General features: G+C 48.8%; 1 protein-coding gene across 2 annotated transcripts in view; it reads left to right on the plus strand.

Annotated features, from left to right (window-relative positions):
* LOC147097912 (netrin receptor UNC5D-like) overlaps positions 1 to 16,709 on the plus strand; it is a 743,147-nt gene extending 726,438 nt beyond the window's left edge. For both annotated transcript variants that reach the window (XM_085970980.1, XM_085970983.1), the window contains exons 16-17: positions 7,238 to 7,416; positions 9,121 to 16,709. In XM_085970980.1, the coding sequence (XP_085827106.1) occupies positions 7,238 to 7,416; positions 9,121 to 9,313 (372 nt within the window). In that variant the 3' untranslated portion in view covers positions 9,314 to 16,709. The remainder of the gene's footprint in view (positions 1 to 7,237; positions 7,417 to 9,120) is intronic.
* The last annotated feature ends 7,653 nt before the right edge of the window (positions 16,710 to 24,362 follow it).

Below are 24,362 nucleotides of genomic sequence, written 5' to 3' on the forward strand. Positions count from 1 at the left end.
TCTTCTACCTCATCTCCACTTTCCTGCACTATCCCCATATCCCTTGATTCCCTTAATATTCAAAAATCTATCGATCTCAGCCTTAAATATACTCAACGACTGAGCCTCCACAGCCCTCTGGGCTAGAGAATTCCAAAGATTCACCACCCTCTGAGTGAAGGAATTCCTCCTCATCTCAGTCCTAAATGGCCGACCCCTTCTCCTGAGACTGTGAGCCCTGGTTCTAGACTCCCCAGCCAGGGCAGTTGAGGTGTATTTCAAAAATGTAATAATAAAAGTTATTAAAAATAATTGAGGTCCTGTATGGGAAGGAGAACTAGCAGCTCTTGAGGCATTTTTGGAAAGGATATTTTAATTCAATTGGTTTTATTCCCCCCTTCCCCGGAGGAGCCTGTAGTGTCCGAGGATCAATAATACTCAGACTGCAGGAGAACAATAAAACAGGTATTTACTGAACAGAGAGTAATTCAAGACTAGAGTACAGAAGCCTGCTAGGGCTTTTTATACAGGTGTGGTCACTGCCGGTACTGCAGTATAAAATCAGTTCTTCTCTTAAAGGTACATATACAACAATTCCTCCCCTTTTAGATAAACAGTACATAACATTCATTTAACAACTAAATAATAACTAATTACAATTACAATTTTCTCTGTACTATATACATCAACTGAAATAATTATTTATAAGTTCAGTCTTTGAGGAGGCTTCCTGATCCTGACTGGATAGTGCCTTTCTCGAGTATCCTGTTCTTGCGGCGGAGTCGATTCTGGCTCATTGTCATTGGTTGGTTCATCAGCTTCCAATACCACTGCTTCTGAGGTAGACGCAATCTGTACTTCGGGTTCATTACCAGGTGCACATGCTCGTGGCATAGGGTTGGCTTGTTCCTGTGACTCTAGAATCTGGTCAGCATGGCATCTCACGATGCTCTCTCCAACGTCCACTGTGTACATTAGTGATCCCTGCTGTGTGCATATCGTTCCTGGCTGCCATTTTTCTGTTCGGTAGTCGCGGGCCAAGACTGGTTGCCCTATCTTGAAGCTCCTGGTTGGCTTCTCATTGATGTGCTGGAATTGCTTATCCTCAACATCTCGTCTTATGTTTGGTTTGAGCAAATCCAGGCGACATCTTAGCCTTCGGTTGAAGAACATTATGGCTGGAGCTTGGTTGGTGACTGCATGTGTCGCATTCCGGTAAGCAAACAAGAAATTATCTACCTTGTGTTGTAGTGGTATGTCGTCGTTATACATCGCCTTTATTGCCTTTTTAAAGGTCTGAACAAACCTCTCAGCCAATCCATTTGTGGCTGGATGATATGGGGCAGACGTGTAATGTTTCACCCCATTATTCCTCAGAAACCTCCGGAAATCCTCGGACACAAACTGTGGCCCATTGTCGGAGCAAATCTGTCCTGGCAAGCCATTCCTGGCGAAGATGGTCCGTAGGACTGCAATAGTTTTCTCCGTGGTGGTGGAGGACATTTTGATGACCTCTGGCCATTTCGAGTGGGCATCCACGGCGATTAGAAACATTGAGTCCATAAATGGACCAGCAAAATCAATGTGTACCCGTTGCCATGGAGATGAGGGCCACTCCCATGGGTGTAGCGGGGCCTGTGGTGGAGTGTTTTGGACCTTCTGGCATCCTGTGCATCTCTTGGTCATATCCTCGATTTCTTTATCGATTCCCGGCCACCACACAAACGCCCTGGCTAGGCTTTTCATTTTTACCCCTCCCAGATGACCCTCATGAAGCTCATTGAGCACTCTATCTCTCAACTTGGGTGGAATTACCACTCGGGATCCACACATCAAGGTCCCCTGGCACACTGACAGCTGTTCTCTCCTTGGCGAGAATGCTGGCAACAGTGAGTCACCATGTGCTGGCCATCCCTTCACCGTCAAATCATAGACCCGAGAGAGTGTCGGGTCATTTCGGGTTTCCTTCTCTATACTTGAGTTTGTAACAGGCAGACATTCGACTATGGTCGCATGGAATATCTCAACAGGGTCCACTGCAGGTGCTTCCTCTACCATAGGCAACGGTAGGCGCGACAGCCCATCAGCGTTTCCATGCTGTTTCGTACCCTTGTACTCTATGTCGTACTGATGTGCCCCTAGAAAAAGTGACCATCTTTGCAGCCGTTGCGCCGTCATCACCGGAACGCCCTTCTTTGGGTTAAAAATGGAGACCAGGGGCTGATGATCAGTCAGTAGGGTGAATTTCTGCCCGTGCAGATAGTGATTGAACTTCTTCACCCCCCACACCAGGCTAAGGGCCTCCCTGTCAATCTGGGTGTAGTTACGCTCGGCTGAGGTTAACGAGCACGACGCAAAGGCTATTGGCCTCTCTGAACCGTCAAGGAATTTGTGTGACAGCACCGCTCCAATGCCGTAGGGAGACGCATTACATGCCAACCGAATCGGTAGTGTTGGGTTGTAGTGGGCCAATACTTCTTTTGAAGTGATTAGGCATTAACATTTCTGAAAGGCACGCTTACACTCATCACTCCATTTCCATGTTACTCCAGTTTGCAGCAGGGCGTTCAGTGAGTGCAGAATTGTAGATAAATTCGGCAAGAACTTATGGTAGTAGTTCACCAACCCAAGGAACGACCTCAGTTGCGACACATTTTCCAGTGCTGGAGCCTTGACTACAGCCTCAATCTTGTCTGGTGACTTATGCAACCCTTCCTCATCAATCATGTGGCCACAATATGAGATTTGTCTCCTGAAGAACTCGCATTTGGGCGGTTGGCTCGTAGCCCATATTCCTGTAATCTAGTGAGCACCTGCTCCAGGTTGGCAAGGTGTTCACTGTCATTTTCGCCCGTAACCAGGCTGTCGTCCAAATAACACTGGGTCCCCGGGATCCCTTGCAGGACTTGTTCCATCGCCCTCTGCCAAATAGCCGGGGCTGATGCTACCCCGAATACCAGTCGATTGTACTGGTAAAGGCCTTTGTAAGTGTTTATGGTGAGGTATTTCCTAGATGCTTCTTCCACCTCCATTTGTAGATACGCTTGGGCCAGATCAATCTTCGTAAAGCATTTCCCTCCAGATAGTGAGGCGAAAATATCTTCTATCCGTGGAAGAGGATATTGTACTGTGTGCAGGACTGGGTTCACAGTTACCTTGAAGTCTCCACAGATGCGAACCTTCTTCGGCTCCCCTGGCATGCTGCTCAATGATTTCTTCATTACAGGAATGATGGGTGTGGCCCACTCGCTCCAGTCCACCTTGGACAGCACACCCAAATGCTCCAGACTCTCCAGTTCTGGTTCAACGGCTGGGCGGATCGCGTACGGTACCGGTCTGGCCTCAAAAAAAATTTGGGTTTGCGTTATCTTCGATTTTTATCATTGCCTTTACTCCTTTTAGAGTCCCAAGTCCTCGTTGGAACACCTCTTTCGCGTCAGTTAGAATTTTTGACAGTCGTCCAGGTGTGACGTCATCATCCTTTTTGTCAGTCACAGTTAGCGCCTGAATGGAATGCCAATCCAATTGTATTTTTCGGATCCATTCACGTCCCAATAATGGTGGTCCTCCATCTTGTAGTATATATAGATACAGTTTCTGTGTTTCCTTGCCGTTGTATTTAACTGGCACCCTTATTTTTCCTCTGGGGTAGACTTTTTGCCCCGTGTATGTCTTCAATACAATGGACGTGTCCTTCAAGGGTATGTGTGAGAATAGCCGCTCATAGTCTCATCGATTCATGACAGTTAGGGCTGATCCTGTATCCAATTCCATCTTTACTTGGGACCCTGCTATCATGAGGGTGACCCAAATGGTTCGGTGATCCTCCTTTGTGATCACGTTGTGTAACTTTAGACAACTTAGTCTCCTGCTCCCGGAGTCATTATCACTCTCCTGATCTTCCGAACTACTGTCTGTCATTTTTTTTACATTCTTGTACTTTTCCTTAGTAGTTCTTGTCGTGTTGGTTTTCTTTCCCGACCTGCAGACTCTTGCTATATGTCCCATTTTCCCGCATTGCCTGCATATTTTGTCCTTAAACCAGCAGTCCTTCTGATCATGGGTTGTTCTGCCGCAGCGATAGCACTTTTCTGCTCCATACGCCATTTCGTTAGCGCTGTATTCTTGTGGTTTCTGTTGTATTTCCGCAGCTCCCCGTGCTGCTGCTTCGTAGGATACTGCCACGCTGAAAGCTTGCTCTAGCATCAGGTCCTTTTCCGAAAGTAGTCGTTTCTGGATTCCTTCACTCTGGAGCCCGCAGACAAACTTATCCCGTAAGGTGTCTGCCAGTCCTGCTCCGAGCTGGCAGTGCTACGATAACTTGCGTAGTTCCGTAAGATAGTCAGCATTGTTTTCATCTTTGTGCTGGTTTCTTTTATGGAACTTGAATCTTTCTGCTATCAGAAGCGGTGTAGGGTTTAGGTGTTCCTGTGAGATATTAACAATCTCTTCAAAACTTTTCTCCATTGGTTTAGCTGGGGTAATTAAATTCCGCAATAGGCCGTACGTTCTCGCGCCCATCAAATTTAATAATACCGACGCCTTCTTTCCATTGGCCACCTCATTGGCATTGCAGTACACTTCAATTCTTTCCACATACGTGGTCCAGTCTCCCGCGCTTTTCCTTCTTACCCTTGCTGCCACGGTGCTCCTAGCGTTCTACAGGGTAATGGCGGCGACCCACGGCTTCGGCGCGTCTCACTTTTCCTTCCCCGCGTTCTATCCTCTCCACGCTGCCCTGCTCTTGAGCACCGACCGCGCTCTGTGCGCTCCACCCTCTCTCTCTTCCTCCCGACGACGCTGCACGGCCCCTTTGCAGAGCCGCTCGATCGAGCCCGAGCCCGCCGCAGTCCGGAAGGGTCAGCGCACTACCTGCTACCAGCACGACTTGCTGGAACACCTTGACTGGGGAGCCAGGCCCAGCTCTCCACAGTCTCCCCTGCATCTCTCCGATGGATCCCTGGGCGGTTACCCGCGGTCGACGCCCGCCGTTCTGACTTCGACCTCCAAGAAGCTTCTCTTCAGGGAAAAGATCCCCGTGAGGTGATGCAGTACTGCAGGTGAGTTCAAACCTGCCCGTCGCCAGTGTAGTGTCCGGGTATCAATAATACTCAGACTGCAGGAGAACAATAAAACAGGTATTTACTGAACAGAGAGTAATTCAAGACTGAAATACAGAAGCCTGCTAGGGCTTTTTATACAGGTGTGGTCACTGCCGGTACTGCAGTATAAAATCAGTTCTTCTCTTAAGGGTACATACACAACAGAGCCTTTACACAGCAGAATTGGAAAAGAATGTAAAAAAAAAGCCCAACTTCCTCAAAGCATTTTCAGCTCATTTTAACGTCTAAATAGAAACATAGAAACATAGAAGATAGGAGCAGGAGTCGGCCATTCGGCCTCTCAAGCCCGCTCCGCCATTCAATGAGATCATGGCTGATCATCCAAATTCAGTACCCTGTCCCTGCCTTCTCCCCATATCCCCTTGATCCCTTTAGCCCTAAGAAATATATCTAACTCCTTCTTGAATACATTTAATGAATTGGCCTCAACTGTCTTCTGTGGTAGAGAATTCCACAGGTTCACCACTCTCTGGGTGAAGAAATTCCTCCTCATCTCTGTCCTAAATGGCTTACCCCTTATCGTTAGACTGTGACCTCTGGTTCTGGACTCCCCCGCCATCGGGAACATCCTTCCTGCATCTAGTCTGTCTAGTCCTGTTAGAATGTTATAAGTTTCAATGAGTTTCAAATATCTAGTAATTATTTGGACACAGCCATACTGGAAAGAGACACTCCTGCGAGATTTTTAATAAAGAGTATAATAATGCAAGCACAGTATCCTGCATACCTCATTGCATCCAATATATCTGCCTACCTATGAGCTGATTGCGAGTGGTACCGGGTGGAGGGACACCAGGCAAATCATGCACAGCATCGCACTGCCAACTCTTCTGCCAACAACAACAACTTGTATTTATATAGCGCCTTTAATGTAGTAAAACGTCCCAAGGTGCTGCACAGGAGTATTATAAGACAAAAAAATTTGACACCGAGCCACGTAAGGAGAAATTAGGGCAGGTGACCAAAAGCTTAGCCAAAGAGGTAGGTTTTAAGGAGCGTCTTAAAGGAGGAAAGAGAGGTGGCGAGGCGGAGAGGTTTAGGGAGGGAATTCCAGAGCTTGGGGCCTCGGCAGCTGAAGGCACGGCCACCAAAGGTGGAGCGATTATAATCGGGGATGCACAAGGGGGCAGAATTAGAGGAGCGCAGATATCTCGGGGGGGGGTTGTGGGGCTGAAGGATTTGCAGAGATCGGGAGGGGGCGAGGCCATGGAGGGATTTGAAAACAAGGATGGGAATGTTTGAAATCGCAGCGCTGCTTAACCGGGAGCCGATGTAGGTCAGCGAGCACAGGGGGTGATGGGCGAACGGGACTTGGTGCGAGTTATGACACGGGGGCAGCCGAGGTTTAGATGACCTCACGTTTACGCAGGGTGGAATGTGGGAGGCCAGCCAGGAGTGTGTTGGAATCGTCAAGTCTAGAGGTAACAAAGGCATGGATGAGGGTTTCAGCAGCGGATGAGCTGAGGCAAGGGCGGAGACGGGCGACCTTACGGAGGTGGAAATAGGCGGTCTTAGTTATGCTGCCAGTCAGTAATATTCACTTACTTTCAGGGGTTTACCATGAGGCATTCAGAATTGATGAACTTTTCAAGTGTGGAGACGGCTCTTTAGATGATGTATCAGCATGAGAATGGTACAGGAAACTCTCGATTTACCGGCACCCAAACAACCGGAAATCTCGGTTAACCAGCAAAATTCAGGAGTCGGTTCAGTTAAGTTTTTCTTCATATTAGTGGCCGTTTCTTGATTCTTGGCTGTGTAATCGGGGGTTTCTGCACTTGTTGCTAAGCAACAGGGATGCTTGGTCTGTGGCCGGGGTTCTTGCAGCTGTTGCAAAGCAACAGGGAAGCCTGGATTTGTTGCTGTGTACGGAGCTCTCGTACCTTTTACTATACCTCTCTGTAATCCAGACTTCTTGATCAACCGGCACCATGCCGGTCCCGTCGGTGCCGGGTAACAAAGAGTTTCCTGTACTTGACAATATTTTTGGAGTCTGCACTTTGAGGGATTGGCCTGTGGGCTCCCCCCTGTGTAAGGAAGTAATTTTCTTTTCAATATAAAAGTTAGCTGGAAAATAATGTGACTGTTCTTTACAGTTGAGAGCCGTCGTTAAACACGCTTGTCTGCTCTTACAGGACGAGAGAGAAGCTGTTCACTTCTGTGCACAGGCTGCAAGTGGTGTGGCCACTTTAGCCGGTCCCAAAGCGTTTAAGATCCCATATTCCATCAGACAGAAAATCTGTTCCACCTTTGACGTTCCCAGTGCTTCAGGCAAAGACTGGCGGCTGTTAGCGCAGAAGCTCCACATAGAGAGGTAGGTGGAGTCAAGACAGAGCAACATTTGTTTTTTTTTTATATTCGTTCACGGGATCTGGGCGTCGCAGGCAAAGGCCGGCATTTATTGCCCGTCCCTCATTGCCGCTGGAGAAGGTGGTGGCTCGACAAGGTAGATGCAGAGAAGGTGTTTCCCCTTGTGGGGAAATCTAGAACTCGGGGGCATCATTTTTAGAATAAAGGGTCGCCCTTTTAGAACTGAGATGAGGAGGAATTTCTTCTCTCAGGGGGTCGTAAATCTGTGGAATTCTACATTATACAGCTCTCCCGATTTTCATTCGACTTGACATTTACACTGTCACCCAATTTCAAAATTACCTTCATAGAGCGGGGAAATTAAAACAGAGAGGCCTAGAAATTAGGTTTGCCTCCGCCAGGGCTTTTGCGCCCGAAATTTTGCGCCCGCGATAATTGCCGCTGCGCCCGCCAAAAATTCAGCTGCCCCGCGCCCAGACGGCTGCGGGCGCTAATGGAGGGTTTCAGCGCCTCGCTATGGGCGCTGAATGCAGGTTTGCGGCGCTAATCCCCCGCTGCGGCACCCGATGCGGTGCGGCAGGCTGGGGTACTGCAGGCCTCCTCCTTCTGTTAAGGAGGAGCTGCCTGCAGCCGACCGCTGACCGGTCGATTCGCCCGACAAATGAGCCCGGCACCTCGGAGAAGTGCCGGGCTCGCGGGCCACACACATCAGTGCCGCGGGGGGGTGGTGGAGGAGTCCGGGGAGGGAGGTGCGGGCAGGCGGCCGCCGGGAAAGCGGCCGGCCGCCGCTCCACCTTAATGCGCCGGCGCTACGTGCTGCAACATCCCGTTGAACAATCATTGGTTGCGGCTGCCACGGGCGAGGCGGCCGCAACTGAATTTGGGCGTCCGGCCGCGTTACCACGGCAACCGGGACGCTGCGCACACCGATGACGTCATCGGTGCCGGCGCAGCGCTACCGGCTAACGCCGATGGTAGGGCCCAACGCAATTTCGATCGCGGCTATAATTCCGGCGCAAGGCCCTCTAACGCCTCTAATTGGGCGCTAACCCCACCGAATTTCTAGGCCAGAGACTTTCTGGGTTAAATGGCCCGGCCGGTCACTTCACTGGTTAAACCGACAGAGCTATCAGGGAAGCAGGCAAGTAGTCAATTTTAAAAATTGTACGGCTGATTTTAGGACATTATTGGTGACTGGTTTGAATAGACTGCAGAGATGCTCAAGCATTCTGACTGCGGTGTGTTTTCCCCTTGCATGTCTCAGTTGTTAGCCCCCTTGCCTTTAAGCTCATGAAGGTTGTGGGTTCAAATCCCACTCCATGAGACTTGAGCACAGAATTCTAGGCTGACACGCCAGTGCGCTGCCGAGGGAGCGCTGCACTGTCGGAGGTGCCGTCTTTTTAATGAGACGTTAAACCGAGGCCCCGTCCGCCCTCTCGGCTGGACGTAAAAAATCCCGTGGCACTATTTTTGAAAAAGGTGTCCTCGGCCAATATTTATCTCTCGAGCAACTCCACTGAAACAGATTATCGGGTTGTTATCACATTGCTGTGTGTGGGAGCTTGCTGTGCGCAAATTGAGCGCCGCGTTTCCTACATTACAACAGCAACTACGCTTCAAAAAGTACTTCATTGGCTGTAAAGCGCTTTGGGACGTCCCGAGGTGCGGTATAAATGCAAGTACTTTCTTTTTTTTTTTCGCTTCGTAGGAACCTGAGCTACTTTGCAATTAAGAGCAGCCCCGCAGGCACGATCTTGGACATATGGGAGGCACAGCATCAGAATGACAGAGACCTTGACTCCTTAGCCAGTGCTCTGGAGGAGATCGGCAGGATCCAGTGTCCTGCCTCAACGACAGCGGACGGCGACGGCGAGGAAACGGACTACAACTACGGCGGGTGAATCGGACACCCCGTGCCGCCACCCCCCCCGACCCAGGAAGACCACCTGGGTTCCCGCCCGCCCTGAGCAAGCGCCGGCCGCTCAGTCACAATATCGGAAAGATTTCTCAGGAAATGCAACATGGTTTACTGTCCAGATCTCTGGATGTGTATGTACATAGAGTTTATTTGTAAATATTTCCAGCAAGGGTGCACCAATTATAAATGATCGGGTCAATTAATCATCAGTCTGTCAATGGGCGGCGGACTGATCACAATTCTGTGCGCGTTCCGACCGGGAAGTTCCTCGAATTGTTCCCCACTCTGCCCGCCGTTACTTCACCGGAGGTGCGACGGAAATCCCGTAAAGCATGCTCCCAGGGATTTCCCAGCCTTTATAATTATACGTGGCTGCTAATTGCAAGCTTTGCCTTTTGATTTATTCCTGTGGCAGTGAGGGAGCGACTTGGTGTCAATGACTGGCACTTGGAGCTGTTGGCTACAATTGACTGCACTAGTGCCGAACCGTCACTCAATCCACTTGTGTCACCATCCAAGACAAAGCAGCCCGCTTGGATTGGCACCTCATCCTCCACCTTAAACATTCACTCCCTCCACCACCAACGCACCGTGGCTGCAGTGTGTACCATCTACAAGATGCACTGCAGCAACTCACCAAGGCTTCTTCGACAGCACCTCCCAAACCCGCGACCTCTTCCACCTAGAAGGACAAGGGCAGCAGGTGCGTGGGAACACCACCACCTCCAAGTTCCCCTCCAAGTCACACACCATCCCGACTTGGAAATATATCGGACGATCCTTCATCGTCGCTGGGTGAAAATCCTGGAACTCCCTCCCTAACAGCACTGTGGGAGCACCTTCACCACACGGACTGCAGCAGTTCAAGAAGGCAGCTCACCACCACCTTCTCAAGAGCAATTAGGGATGGGCAATAAATGCCGGCCTTGCCGGCGATGCCCAGATCCCAGGAATGAATTTTAAAAATCCCACTCGCAGCGAAGCGTTAGCCCGTTTAAAAATAAGCGGCTTTATGTTGCTATGAAATGGGGATAGTAATCGAATAGGAATTTGTTGAACGGCTTCACAATAATATCACAACTAGTTACTACCAGGCTTTATCATCCGTGGCTCAGTGGGTGGCACGCTCTCCTCTGTGTCAGATGGTTGTGGATTCATAGTCCCACTCCAGGGACTTGAGCACATAAATCCAGGCTGACACTCCAGCGCAGTACTGAGGGAGTGCTGCACTGTCAGAGGTGCCGTCTTTCGGATGAGACTTTAAACCGAGGCCCTGTCTGCTCTCTCAGGCGGATGTAAAAGATCCCATGGCCACTATTTCAAAGAAGAGCAACGGAATTATCCCTGGTGTCCTGACCAATATTTATCCCTCAACCAACATCACTAAAAAAACAGATTATCTGGTCATTATCACAGTGCTGTTTGTGGGAGCTTGCTGTGCACAAATTGGCTGCCGCGTTTCCCACAATACAACAGTGGCTACACTTCAAAAAGTACTTCATTGGCTGTAAAGCGCTTTGGGACATCTGGTGGTTGTGAAAGGCGCTATATAAATGCAAGACCTTCTTTGGTTCTTTTTATGTTACAAGGGGGAGAGGACGTAAGGTTGCCAAATCCGGTTGACCGTATTTTCCCAATGATTTTTCTCCCGGGTGTTGCTCGCAGCGGTGCCCGGGAGATTAATCTTCAATTCCTGGAGACTCCAGGATAATCCTGAAGGGTTGGTGACCATAAAAGGAAGAGCGACACTGGATCTCACCCTAACATTGTAAACGACACAGGTTCAGCCCTGTAGCCAAACCAAGCAGATGCACAAATGTGTAAAACCGTTTGGTGGGTGCACCTAAGAACCGGGTTTTAACACCACAATAGGAGAAGATTGCCATGTGTAACAATTGTCGACACATCTTTTATAATTAGGTTTACAATTCCATTACACAGCATTCATGCAGAGAGTTATAAGTTGAGCCCCAGGCAGACAAAAATCTAATCACCTCTCAGACCTTCTAGGGTCTCCCCTGTGCTCGCTGACCTACATTGGCTCCCGGTCCGGCAACACCTCTCAAATTCTCATCCTTGTTTTCAAATCCTGCCATGGCCTCGCCCCGCCCTATCTCTGTAATCTCCTCCAGCCCCACAACCCCCCGAGATTTCTGCGCTCCTCTAACACTGGCCTCTTGCAATTTTAATCGCTCCACCATTGGCGGCCGTGCCTTCAGCTGCCTCGGCCCTGAGCTCTGCAATTTCCTCCCTAAACCTCTCCGCCTCTCTACCTCTCTCCTCCTTGAAGACGCTCCTTAAAACCCACCTCTTTGACCAAGCTTTTGGCCATCTGCCCTAATTTCTTCTCATGTGGCTCGCTGTCAGATTTTGTTTAATGATCGCTCCTGTGAAGCGCCTTGGGACGTTTTACTACATTAAAGCTGCTATATAAATGTAAGTATTTTTCGTTGTTGTTCATTGGCCCTGTAGGATCTGCAGAACTTGTGACAGACATCTAATGACCGCTCCGATTTCTCATTGACCCACAGCACCGGTGGCTAGCAGTGCACATTCTTTGGAAACTTTGGGGGTAATCTTGCCAATGGGGGTGCGTTGGAGGCAGGACTGCTGGTTGTCGGGTTTTAGTCCCGCCTCCATCGACTTCTGGCCAACCCACGCTATGTTCCCTTGATTGACCTTGTTAAGCCCGCCCAGTGGGCTCAGCAGGCCAATTAAGGGGAAGCCGGTTACAGAGAACGTCAGCTTATGACGTTTCATCTGTCAAAAATTTTTGATAGATGAATTGTCATCGTTTGACAGCTTTGAGAAGCTGTCAAACACTGACATTCTCTGTTGTTTGGTGAGTTCTTGTACTCAAGGCTCACCAAATCTATTTTGTGAGCAGAAAGCAGATGGCTGTTGCATCTGTGAATACAGCAGCCATTCTGACATCTCTGCCGTGGAGATGCCGGAGCCTCCGGATCCTCAACGATTGAAGCCTGCAGGAAGAAACAAAGGTAAGGAAACTTTTTCTAAGACTTTTCACTCACCTCACATACTTACCTCTCCACACTTGCACCCATCACTCAGCTCCACAGCGCACTTTTGCCCCCCGCAGACCCACTGCTCGCCTCGGTGACCCTGGTCGGGTTTCCTGACGTTGGGAAGCCCGCACCTCTGATGGCAAAATGGGGATAATCCTCTTAACTGCCTGTTAACTATCTGTTAACAGGCAGTTAAGTGGCTGTAACCTCCTTCCTGTCTCCAAGGAGACGGGACCCGGCACGGGTCGGGTGCCCGCCTCCTGAGAAGATGGTACGGAGGCGGGTTGGGGGGGCGGGATGGGTACCCATCCGTACAGCCGTAAGTGCCCCACAAGTTCCGGGTCGCTGCACGCGCGAAAAACCCAGAACTTGCGATCTGTCAAGAATCATCCGCATCCCTGGGAAATGGACATCCGCGGGCGGAGAGTTGGGCTATTTGCCCAGCGAATGCCCATGAAGCTCTTACGCCTGGTAACAGCAGGCGCAGGGCCCTCTTTAACCAGCGTTAGGGTTTAAATAAATAATTAAAATTAAAAATGTTTAAATCATTTTTTAACATTCAAAAACCTGTAAAATAAGTTTGTGTTATTTTTGGCCCCTTGAAAAATGTATTTTTCAAAAAATTAAATTTTTGTTTTAAACGTTTAATTAAATTGTATGTTAATTAATTTTAAACATTTAATGATTTTTTAATTTCAGTGTTGTTAAAATGTATTTTTTATGTGCTTCCTATCTTGCTTGTGGGGATTCCATATGTAAATGGATTCATCAGAAGCATGAATGGGGATCCCCTTTTCTAATTGGTTGGGCCGGCCCACGTGATCTCAGGGACGCTTGCAAACCGCGTGCGCCCCTGGGATACGAGGGCCTCTGCGCAGGCGTACGTGTAGAGGCCCAGGAGCGCGCGTCTCTGTGGATCCTGGACCGTCAGGTAAGTTCGTAGTTTTATTGCGGTTTGGAGGCATCCGCCCGCGGGAGGCCTCCGAGCGCAAATTCAGGCCCAACGTAACTTTATTCGCTCAGAATCTACCCGTCAACGCCTCTCTCCCTCTTTCTTAATCTCATCACATACATGGGCTCCCCCCCCGATCAGCATTCGTCCTCTCGTTCCTCTCCAGTTTGGTGTGGAGATGCCGGAGTTGGACTGGGGTGGACAAATGTAAGAAGTCACACAACACCAGGTTATAGTCCAACAGCTTTATTTGAAATCACAAGCTTTCGGAGCGCTGCTCCTTCGTCAGGTGAAGTGGAGAAATGCATAAAGACACAGCTTATATAGTCAGAGAATAATGTCAGATGGTTACAGGTAATCTTTCCAACTGCCATTTATCACACCTCGGCAGAGAGATAATCACAGCAATCAAAGGTGTGAATGGTGTCCAAACAGGTCAGTTTGGGACAGGGATTAGCACACACTGTGGTCATAGAGTCATAGGGCTGGATTTTGTGAATGGAGGTGAGTTGGAGGCGGGTCTGCTGCTTGTCGTGTCAATGTCCCGCCTCCATCCTCGCCTGACCTGCCAGAGGGATTTTCCCGATTGAGCTTCTTAAGCCCGCCCGGCGGAATCAGCAGGCCAATTAGGGAAGAAGTCACTGACAGATCACGTCAATGTCAGACGTGCTATCAGTCAAGTCGTCTTGAAAGAAGAAATGACAGCATTTGACAGCTCTGTGAAGCTGTCAAACACTGACATTCTCTTGAGTTTGATTCGTTTTTGTGGTGAGGACTGAAAAAACATTGTAAAAAAGTAAATTTCAGATGTCTGATGGATCGGAGGGTCCATCAACCATTACCTGAAATTGACAAGGAGGATGTCTGCTCTCCCGATCCAGCACGGCTAAAGGCTATGGAAGGAAAACAAGGTAAGTGAACACTTTTATAAACTTATCACTCACCTTGCATTCTTACCACTCCACACCTGCACCCATCACTCACCTCTACACCTTACTTCCAGGTGCCTCTGACCCCCGCAGACCTCCTCCACGTCTCCTCCAACCCGACGGGGTCCTCCGAGGTCGGGAAGCCTTCACATGTGAAGGTAAAATGGCATTAATCCCTTTTTCTGTCTGTTAACTACCTGTTAACAGGCAGTTAAAAGGATTAAAAGCCTTTCCCACCTCCAGGAGACGGGACCCGAAGCTGCACATCTTCCCGCCTCCTGGCAAAAGGGCACAGAGGCGGGATGGGGCGGGTTTGCCATCCGCCCCCGCTTACTCCGATTTTACGTGCTGTCCCGCCTCCATGCCCGCTTCCTCGGGGCTTGGAAAATCGAGCCCATAGAGTTATACAGCACAGAAAGAGGCCCTTCGGCCCATCGTGTCCACGTTGGCCATCAAGCCCTGTCTATTCTAATCCCATTGTCCAGCACTTGGTCCGTAGCCTTGTATGCTATGGCATTTCAAGTGCTCATCTAAATGCTTCTTGAATGTTGTGAGGGTTCCTGCCTCTACCACCCTTTCAGGCAGTGAGTTCCAGATTCCAACCACCCTCTGGGTGAAAAAGTTTTTCCTCAAATCCCCTCTAAACCTCCTGCCCCTTACCTTGAAACTATGCCCCCTGGTTATTGACCCCATCCGTCCCCATCGAAATAAGCAGAACAAGGCAGCTCTGGGATGGCTGCAGAAATGGTGATCTACTCTTTGCCGATGAAGCACTGAGGGGGATGAGCTTCGCACCCCTTCCAACATTGGGAACACCTGGGGTCTGATGATAGATGGGCGGATGCTTTGGAAACACACACACACACACCCACCCCGCCCCCGCCTCGCTGCAATAACTATGCACCTAACGTTAATCAGTTGTGTCCATAGGTAACGTCCAGTGCATGTTGATGTGTAGGTGTTGCATAGTAAACGATCAGCTGAAGACTTAAAATGAAAGAGGAAGGTGCTGGAGACACACAGCAGGTCCGTCTGCATCTGCAGAGATCAAAGGCAGGTCCTTCCAGGTGTGGGCCTTGATGTAAGAAAATTTGGTCTGAGTATTAAACGGCTTTAATCAACTGGAGATCTAGTTGTGTCCTTCACTAGTTCCTGTTAAAGAATGTCCTGAGCAAGCTGGGCCCGTGCCCGAGTATTTATACTCTCCCTGGACAGCGCCACCAGCAGGCCACCCAGTATTATTACATAAGTCATTTCCACATGATTGACAAGATTCATGTCAGGCCCTTTGCTCTGATGAAGGGGCCCCACCTGAAGAGGTCGACCGTCCTTTTGCAATGTTGGGGAGGGCTGTTTAATCCGCGAAACATGATTGCACAGGACGTCTTGATCTGCAAGCATTGTAGTCCCTTTGTTCTGTTTTTTTTTATTTATATATATAAGCGCTCGCTTTCGTGAGAGATGTGAAAGGGCGGAACTCCAACTTTATTTGATCCGTGACGGAAGCAGCGACGATGTGCTCTTCAAATCGAGCGCTGGTTTAATCGGATGCTGAAATAATTGTTGCACCCTTAATATTGAAGTAACTGTTCCATCCTCCTCTTGGTCCTTGTGAATATTGTCTTGTTCATATACATCTGACGCAAATGTTCCTGCTGAACCCTTGACGGATTTTGTAAGCTATTTACTAATGCCTCCATTCTGCCCATCAACCAACAAAGGCCCATTTCTATTGAAATCTAAATGTAAAGGTTTACTCCACCGATTGGTGGAGCCTGGTGTGGTTTTTTTTGCGTACAAATCATAAAATGTATGTGGGTCTTGATTTTTCTCCTTGTTTTGATTGACGGAGGAGTCCATTGATCCCGGGCTGACAAGGTGGTTGTAGGAGTGGACCCCAAAACACCGGGAGATGCGAACAGCTTTAGTTGTGAGAATGTTGTGCCATGCGATTGATTTACTTGCACTGCAGGCCACATCCCCTATCTCCCCGGCCGTTGTAAAATCTCCCTGTGGTGACTCCCCCCACCACCTGCCTCATTGGATTGATTTCAAGATCCTGAATCACGCTTACAAACCTCTCCATAGCCGTCTCCCATCCCAACTTTGCAGTTTCCTCCAGCCTTGCATCACCTGCACACGTCTTCTGTTTTCCCAGCGCAGGATTGCTCCTTGCTCTCCACCCTTGTTGAGTGTTTCACCTCTGTCCTTTGGAGCGCCTTCTGTAAATCCCTCCAGCTTCCCACCTCCCTCCCTCCCTCCCTCCCTCCCTAATTCCTGGAAAACTCTCCTCTTGTGAATATTTATAAGACGTGTTCTCCCTTTCGGCCTCTTTTTTCGTTTATTCTTGAGAGGTTTATCACGAGGAGGAGCACAGCAGTAATCGAAGATTGTGTTCTGGTTGCTAAAGTATCCCACCAGGATCCTGGAGGCAACCTTATTAAGTTGCATTAAATTAATTTTTGGACTTCAGTCATTCTTATTTAAATGGTGTTTCTTTGCCTCTTTGATTTAAGGCTGATTTAATGTCCAGGTGCAGTCAAAGGAAGACATATAGGGCTGGATTTTCATTGAGGAGGCGGATAGGAGGCGGGGCTACAATTTTTGGGGTTGTAGTCCCGCCTCCATCGAGTTCTAGCCAACCCACGTGATTTTCACTTGATTGACCTTGTTGAGCCCGCCCAGCAACAGGTGACGTCACAGATAAAATATCAGCATTTCACAGCTGTTTGAAGCTGTCAAACACTGACAATCTGTACTCCAGGTTAATTACTTCCTCTCAGGATGATTTAGAGATCTCCCTGGAACAGAAAGCAGAGGCTGCAGATTTTGACAGCTTGCGGCCATTCTGCTTTCTGTGCCGGTGAGATGAGGGACTCCCGAGACCTGAAGGAAGGAAGGCTGTAAAGGTTAGTAGAACTTCCTTAAACACTTTACACAGACCAAACACACTTTCCTCTGCACTCATGCACCCATCACTCACCTGAACACCGGACATCTCGACCCCTCCAAGCCCTTCAGCCCGACGGCCCGCCTCGCTAACTTGGCGTGGTTTGGAGCCGTTGGGAATCCCACATTTCAACAATGAAAATAGGGATTAGGCTAAAAACTGCCTGTTAACTACCTGTTAACAGGCAGTTAATTGGCACTAATCCCCTTCCCGCCTCGGAGAGGCAGGTCCCAGTGTGGGGCGGGTACCCGCCTCCTTTGAAACTGGCATGGGGTCGGGATCCCCGATTTCGGGATTTTAAACCCCCACACGCCTCCAATCCCGACTCCACGGCCCAATGAAAATCCAGCCCATAGACACCATTCAGCGGCTAATTGGTGGAATAAAGGTGGAGAGCAGGAGAGGTGAAGGGAGTAGAACGGTGAGGTAGGTGTGAAGGAGAGTCTGAGGGACAGAAAGAACTGGGGAGGAAAAAAACAGAATGCGCTCATAGAGAGAGTCGGAGATAGAAGCAGCTGAGTTCATTACAAGAACCAGTCATTTATAATAATAATAAGCAGGATGTGTAGGTTTTCTTTCTTTTGTTGCTTTATTTTTCGGAGACACTTCCTGCTGCTAGCCCCTTTGTTTTGTGTCGTAATTTATCTCCCATTCACCAACGGCACTGGTCCCTGGAGCAGAGAGACGGACACCTGGCTCGCTTGCATGGCGCTGACAACAGGGAGAAGAGGCCAGAAAAAACATGAAGCATGAGAAACGGCCGTAGGCCCCATTGTCCCTCCAGCATTCAGCTCCCTCGGTGTAGCATCCCCCTACATTTTAAGCACCCCTATCATCAAAGGGAGTCCTGGGCGATGGTGTAAAATGGGCGATGGTGTAAAATGGACGATACTGAATTGGACGCCCATTATATGCCCCGCCCCATTTACATAAGAATATAAGAATTAGGAGCAAGAGTCGGCTATACGGCCCCTCGAGCCTGCTCCGCCATTCAATAAGATCATGGCTGATCTTCGACCTCAACTCCACTTTCCCGCCCGATCTCCGTATCCCTCGATTCCCCTAGAGTCCAAAAATCTATCGATCTAAGCCTTGAATATACTCAATTTTTCACTCAAGATTTTCACTACCTTACCTGGTAGATTATGTGACGTAATAAAACTCACTACGCACTTGGTTTGAGTATAAAGCAAGGCTTTAATCAATTTGTTTCAAAACATGGCGGTCTAGTTGTACTTCACTAGTTCCTGTTTACACAATGTCCTGGGCAAGCTGGGCCCACGCCCGAGTAATAATACTCCTTGGATGCCGCCACCAGCTGGCCGTCCAGTGTTATTTCATGAGTCTTTTTTCATGGATCATAAGATTCATAACATTATGTATCATCCTTCAAATGATAATTTTTTTATAAGATCTGTTTTAAATAGATTTTTCACTAATTTAAATTCTGACCTCTTGTCCTACTGGTCTGAATTATCTTGAAGTAATATTCTGCATATTCCTTATTCACACTGTTTAATACTTTATATATCGCAACGAGATATTTCCATAATGTTCATCACTCTAGACTATGTAGCGCCATCTCCTCTAACCTCTCCTCACAACTCATTCCCTTAACACTTGGCATCATTCTTGCCCAGCCCTCTCCAATGCACGCATGTCCCTTCTGAAGTGCGGCAAACAGAATTGCACACAGCAGGGTTTGTTCAGTGATTCTGTGCTCACAGCACAGAACCTGGATCGAGGGAAGCGCGGGGTCACAGAACCAGTGCGACAGGGCTGCAGCCCTCTCTCTGACTTGCGGTCAATCTAGCGACGTCTACGTTGGGAGGGCAGGATGGCTGAACATTCGCAAATGAAGTGCGTCCACTGCAATATAAAGCCCCAACATAACCAGCGACACAAAAGGCCATAAAAAAAGCAACCCACTGGGGTTCATATCCAGAGGGATAGAATTGAAAAGCAGAGACGTTATGTTAAACTTCTCTAGAACCTTGTTTAGACCACACTTGGAGCACTGTGAACAGTTCTGGTCTCCATATTATAAAAAGGATATAGAGACACTGGAGAAGGTGCAAAAAAGTATCAGAACTGAGAGGTTATAACCATCAGGAAAAATTGAACAGGCTGTGGGGCTCTGTTCTCTAGAAAAGAGAAGACTGAGGGGTGACCCGATAGAGGGCTTTAAGATAATGAAAGGGTTCGATAGGGTAGACGTAGAGAAAATGTTTCCACTTGTGGGGGAGACCAGAACTAGGGGCCATAAAGATAAGATAGTCACTAATAAATCCAATGGGGAATTCAGGAGAGACTTCTTTACCCAGAGAGTGGTGAGAATGTGGAACTCGCTACTACAAGGAGTAGTTGAGGCGAATAGTATGGATGCATTTAAGGGGAAGCTAGATAAGCACATGAGAGAGAAAAGAATAGAAAGTTATGTTGCTGGGGTGAGATGAAGAGGAGTGGGAGGAGGCTCGTGTGGAGCATAAACACCGACATGGACCAGTTGGACCTGTTTCTATGCTGTAACCTTGATTTAGCTCGATACAACCTGTGTAAATTTACACCCCAACCCCTCTGGCTGTGTATCAAAAGCATTATCCTCTGCAATTTCCGAGGAGTTCATCGATCAACCGCAGTACCCTCGGCAGAAGATTGGCGGAAACCCTGGAGAGACGCTGGAGGATTGGGTACAGCCCTGCAGAAGTTCTCCCGCTAGATTGGCTTTGCAGATTGCCTCAACGCATCGGGCTAGCTTTTCAGCTTGGCGTTGTGGACCGGCTGCCCATTATTGAAACGAGAAAGCGGGCAGGTTTCTTTCCCTATATCAGGGCAGCCAATCCCCCGAGGCCCAGACGGAAGGGTGAAAATCTCCCCCGTTGTCTCAACAGCGACGCCCACTGTTACTCTCCCTCGCGGAATATTGATGTGCGAATTCACGCCGCCGTGTAAACCGGAGCTATCAGGAGACCCATCCAAACCACCACTCTCCCCTCTTAGCTCCGCACCATGCCGCCCTCGTTCTGTACCGTACTGTAGACGACACAAAAACTGGGTGGGCGTGTGTGCTGTGAGGAGGATGCTGAGAAACTCCAGTATGATTTGGACAGGTTGGGTGATTGGGCAGATGCATGGCAGATGCAGTATAATGTGGATAAATGCGAGGTTATCCACTTTGGTGGCAAAAACAGGAAGACAGATTATTGTCTGAACGGCAATAGATTGGGAAAAGGGGAAGTGCAACGAGACCTGGGTGTCCTTGTGCACCAGTTGCTGAAGGTAAGCATGCAGGTGCAGCAGGCGGTTAAGAAGGCAAATAGTATGTTGGCCTTCATAGCAAGAGGATTCGAGTACAGGAGCAAGGATGTCTTGCTGCAGTTGTACAGGGCTTTGGTGAGACCACAACTTGAGTATTGTGTGCAGTTTTGGTCACCTTAGCTGAGGAAGGATGTTCTTGCCATGGAGGGAGTGCAGCAAAGATTCACCAGACTGATACCTGGGATGGCAGGAATGACGTATGAAGAGAGATTTGGTCGATTAGGCTTACATTCGCTAGAGTTTAGAAGAATGAGAGGGGATCTCATTGAAACTTATAAAATTCTAACAGGACTAGACAGACTAGATGCAGGAAGGATGTTCCCGATAGCAGGGGAGTCCAGAACCAGGGGTCACAGCCTAACGATAAGGGGTAAGCCATTTAGGACAGAGATGAGGAGGAATTTCTTCACCCAGAGAGTGGTGAACCTGTGGAATTCTCTACCACAGAAGGCAGTTGAGGCTAATTCATTAAATATATTCAAGAAGGAGTTAAATATATTTCTTAAGGCTAAAGGGATCAAGGGATATGGGGAGAAAGCAGGGACAGGGTACTGAATTTGGATGATCAGCCATGATCTCATTAAATGGCGGAGCAGGCTCGAGGGGCCGAATGGCCTACTCCTGCTCCTATCTTCTATGTTGGTGGTGAGTCAGATTGGGAGCTCAGCAGAACAGCGGTTAATATTTAGAGAAGGGACATGCACCATTTTATTATTAATGATGGTGTTCAAGAACAGTGGTATTGGGCCGAGGCTTCTCATGAATAATTTAGGTGGGAGAGCAGGAGGGAGGAGAGCAAAGACGAGCAGAATATATATTTTTAATTCCTTTTTAATTGTTTTCCATTTTATTGGCTACTTTGCTGTCCTGTGGAGCAGGGTGGTGTTGTCAAGCCTGTTAAAGGCTTCACAAATAAACTGTAGCCCAATGGAAATGGCAGTGACCATAATCAGGGTAGAACCGATTTTAAACGGCAGAATATGCCCATTATAGCTGGACCACTTGTGACCATGCACTGTGTAACAAAAAATAAAGTTACCGGCGACTTACAGGGATATCTACAACTGCCTTAAGAGCAGCAACAACAACAACTTGTATTTATATAGCGCCTTTAACGTAGTAAAATGTCCCAAGGCGCTGCACAGGAGTATTTTAAGACAACAAATTTGACACCCATCCACATAAGGAGAAATTAGGGCAGGTGACCAAAAGCTTGGTCAAAGAGGTAGGCTTTAAGGAGCGTCTTAAAGGAGGAAAGAGAGGTAGCGAGGCGGAGAGGTTTAGGCAGGGAATTCCAGAGCTTAGGGCCCAGGCAACAGAAGGCACGGCCACCGATGGTTGAGCGAATATAATCAGGGAAGCTCAAGAGGGCAGAATTAGAGGAGCGCAGATATCTCGGGGTGTTGTGGGGCTGTAGGAGATTACAGAGATAGGGAGGGGGTGAGGCCATGGAGGGATTTGAAAACAAGGATGAGAATTTTGAAATCGAGGTGCTGCTTAACCAGGAGCCAAAGAAATGAGGCCAAGGTTTCCTCCCGAAATTGGGCCGGAGTAAGTGGATTCCTGATTCCTTAGCTGCAATTAACGGATCCCAGGATCTATGATGAGGTCCACGTAATGTGGTCTCTGGCGGCACACGGCTGGCAAAGAGAGTCTAGAACCAGGGGTCACAGTCTCAGGATAAGGGGTCGGCCATTTAGGACAGAGAGGAGGAGAAACTTCTTCACTCAGAGGGTGGTGAATCTTTGGAATTCTCTACCCCAGAGGGCTGTGGAGGCTCAGTCATTGGGTATATTCTAGACTTCTTCGGCAGCACCTTCCAAACCCACAACCTCTTCCACCTAGAAGGACAAGGGCAGCAGACACATGGGAACACCACCACCTCCAAGCTCCCCTCCAAGTCACGCACCATCCTGACTTAGACGTATATCGGCCGATCCTTCATCGTCGCTGGGTCAAAATCCTGGAACTCCCTCCCTAACAGCACTGTGGGAGCACCTTCACCACACGGACTGCAGCGGTTCAAGAAGACGGCTCACCACCACCTTCTCAAGGGCAATTAGGGATGGGCAATAAATGCTGGCATTGCCAGCGACACCCACATCCCATAAACAAATTTTAAAAAGATTTTTTGACACTAAGGGAATCAAGGGATATGGGGATTGGGCGGAAAGGTGGAGTTGGCTTGAAGATCAGCCATGATCTTATTGAATGGCGGGGCAGGCTCGAGGGGCCAAATGGCCGACTCCTGCTCCTATTTCTTATGTTCTTATCACGGCTGGTGTTAAACAGTCATTGACGACATTGCTGCAGTTTCAACCGGTGATACCAAGGAGTGGCAATTGGCATGATCCTTCTTACGTGTAAAAAATACCTCTCACTTTCCACAATGCGCACGAGGCTGAGCGACCTTGTATACAAAGTCATCAAAAGGAACATCAGTAGCAGAACAAGCCGGGACCCTCAACTCCATTAGATGGACCACTACAAGTGCGTAGGCCGACACTCCTCCTGTTCTATTGTCGTTTATTGTCCAGCACATTTAAATAGCGCCTTCTCATCTCACACCAACTCAACTTGCTTCTGATAGTGAATTCCTTTTGGAATGCAGTGATGTGGTTATATGGGTGAATGAAACAGTAACAAAGAGTGTTGGAGCAGCTGTAGAAGGGGCTACAGTTTGCCTCAGTACCCTTCAGGGGGGGTGGGGGGAGGGGGCTGGGGGGTCGTTAAAAAACAACCAGGGCTCACAATCAGGCTCTTGACCGCAATCGGATGGCCCCAGGTGAGAAATGTGGAAGTGGCACTTCTGCGAAGCCCAGCTGGAACTCAACTGGACAGTATCAGCGGTCAATTATGAAGCCCTGCCCTAAGTTGAAAAGAATGCTAACCCCCTCGCTGTCCAGGCTCGCCCAGCAAGGTAGGCCCACTTGTGCGAGGGAGCAGGAGGGCTGCTCGTAACCATGGTGGGGACTGCAGCATGAATCAGCACTTTCAGGAAGCGAGCACTTAACTCACACCAACTACCCCTGTCCTTGCCGACCACCACTGGCTACCCTACCTCGCCCCCTCCCCTACCCGACCCCTCCACAATGTATCCAATTCAAAATCCTCCCCTACATGCCCATCAAAGGTGCCTCCCTATGTCTCCAACCTCAACCTGCCCTCCAATCCAGTGCATGGCCTCTGCTCTTCCAACTGAGGCCTCGTTTGCTCTCCCAACCCAACCACCACCAACCCTGTTCCACCTTTGGCTGCAGAACCTTCAGCCATCTCGGCCCCTCGTTATGGAACTCGCTCTCTGAACCGTTCCATCTCGTTTCCTCTCCCCCTTCTTCCGAAAAGCCTCTTCGAAAGCACACCTCCTGGACCAGGCCTTTGGCCACTTCCCCGAACTATTCTCTTTTCTCCACTCACTAGCCGTTCGCGCATCGCCCAAACGCTTTGCGACATTTTATTATGTTCATGGCGAGTTGTCAGACATCCAGGCTCGAGTGTCACAAAATGGAATTACAGGACGCAGGATGCTCGGTGATACAGGTTGCTGCTTCCTCGTACAATTCCTGGTGAAATGTAGAAGGATAAAAGAATTCGGACCAAAGCCATACCGTAATAGGAGCACACACCTTGAGAAATAGAAAAAGAAAGGCTTCTATTTATGCAGCGCCTATCACGACCACCGGGTGTCCCAAAGCGCTTCATTTCACAGCCAATGAGGTGCTTTTTCGAGTGTAGTCATTTTAAAGGAGTGTAGGAAACACAGCAGCCAATTTGCGCACAGCAAGCTCCCACAAACAGCAATGTGATAATGACAGATAATCTGTTTCAGTGATGTTGATTGAGGGATAAATATTGGC

The sequence above is a fragment of the Somniosus microcephalus genome, chromosome 30 (genome assembly GCF_052327205.1).
Source record: "Somniosus microcephalus isolate GS21.2 chromosome 30, FLI_Smic_1.0, whole genome shotgun sequence".
Taxonomy (NCBI): Eukaryota; Metazoa; Chordata; class Chondrichthyes; order Squaliformes; family Somniosidae; genus Somniosus; species Somniosus microcephalus.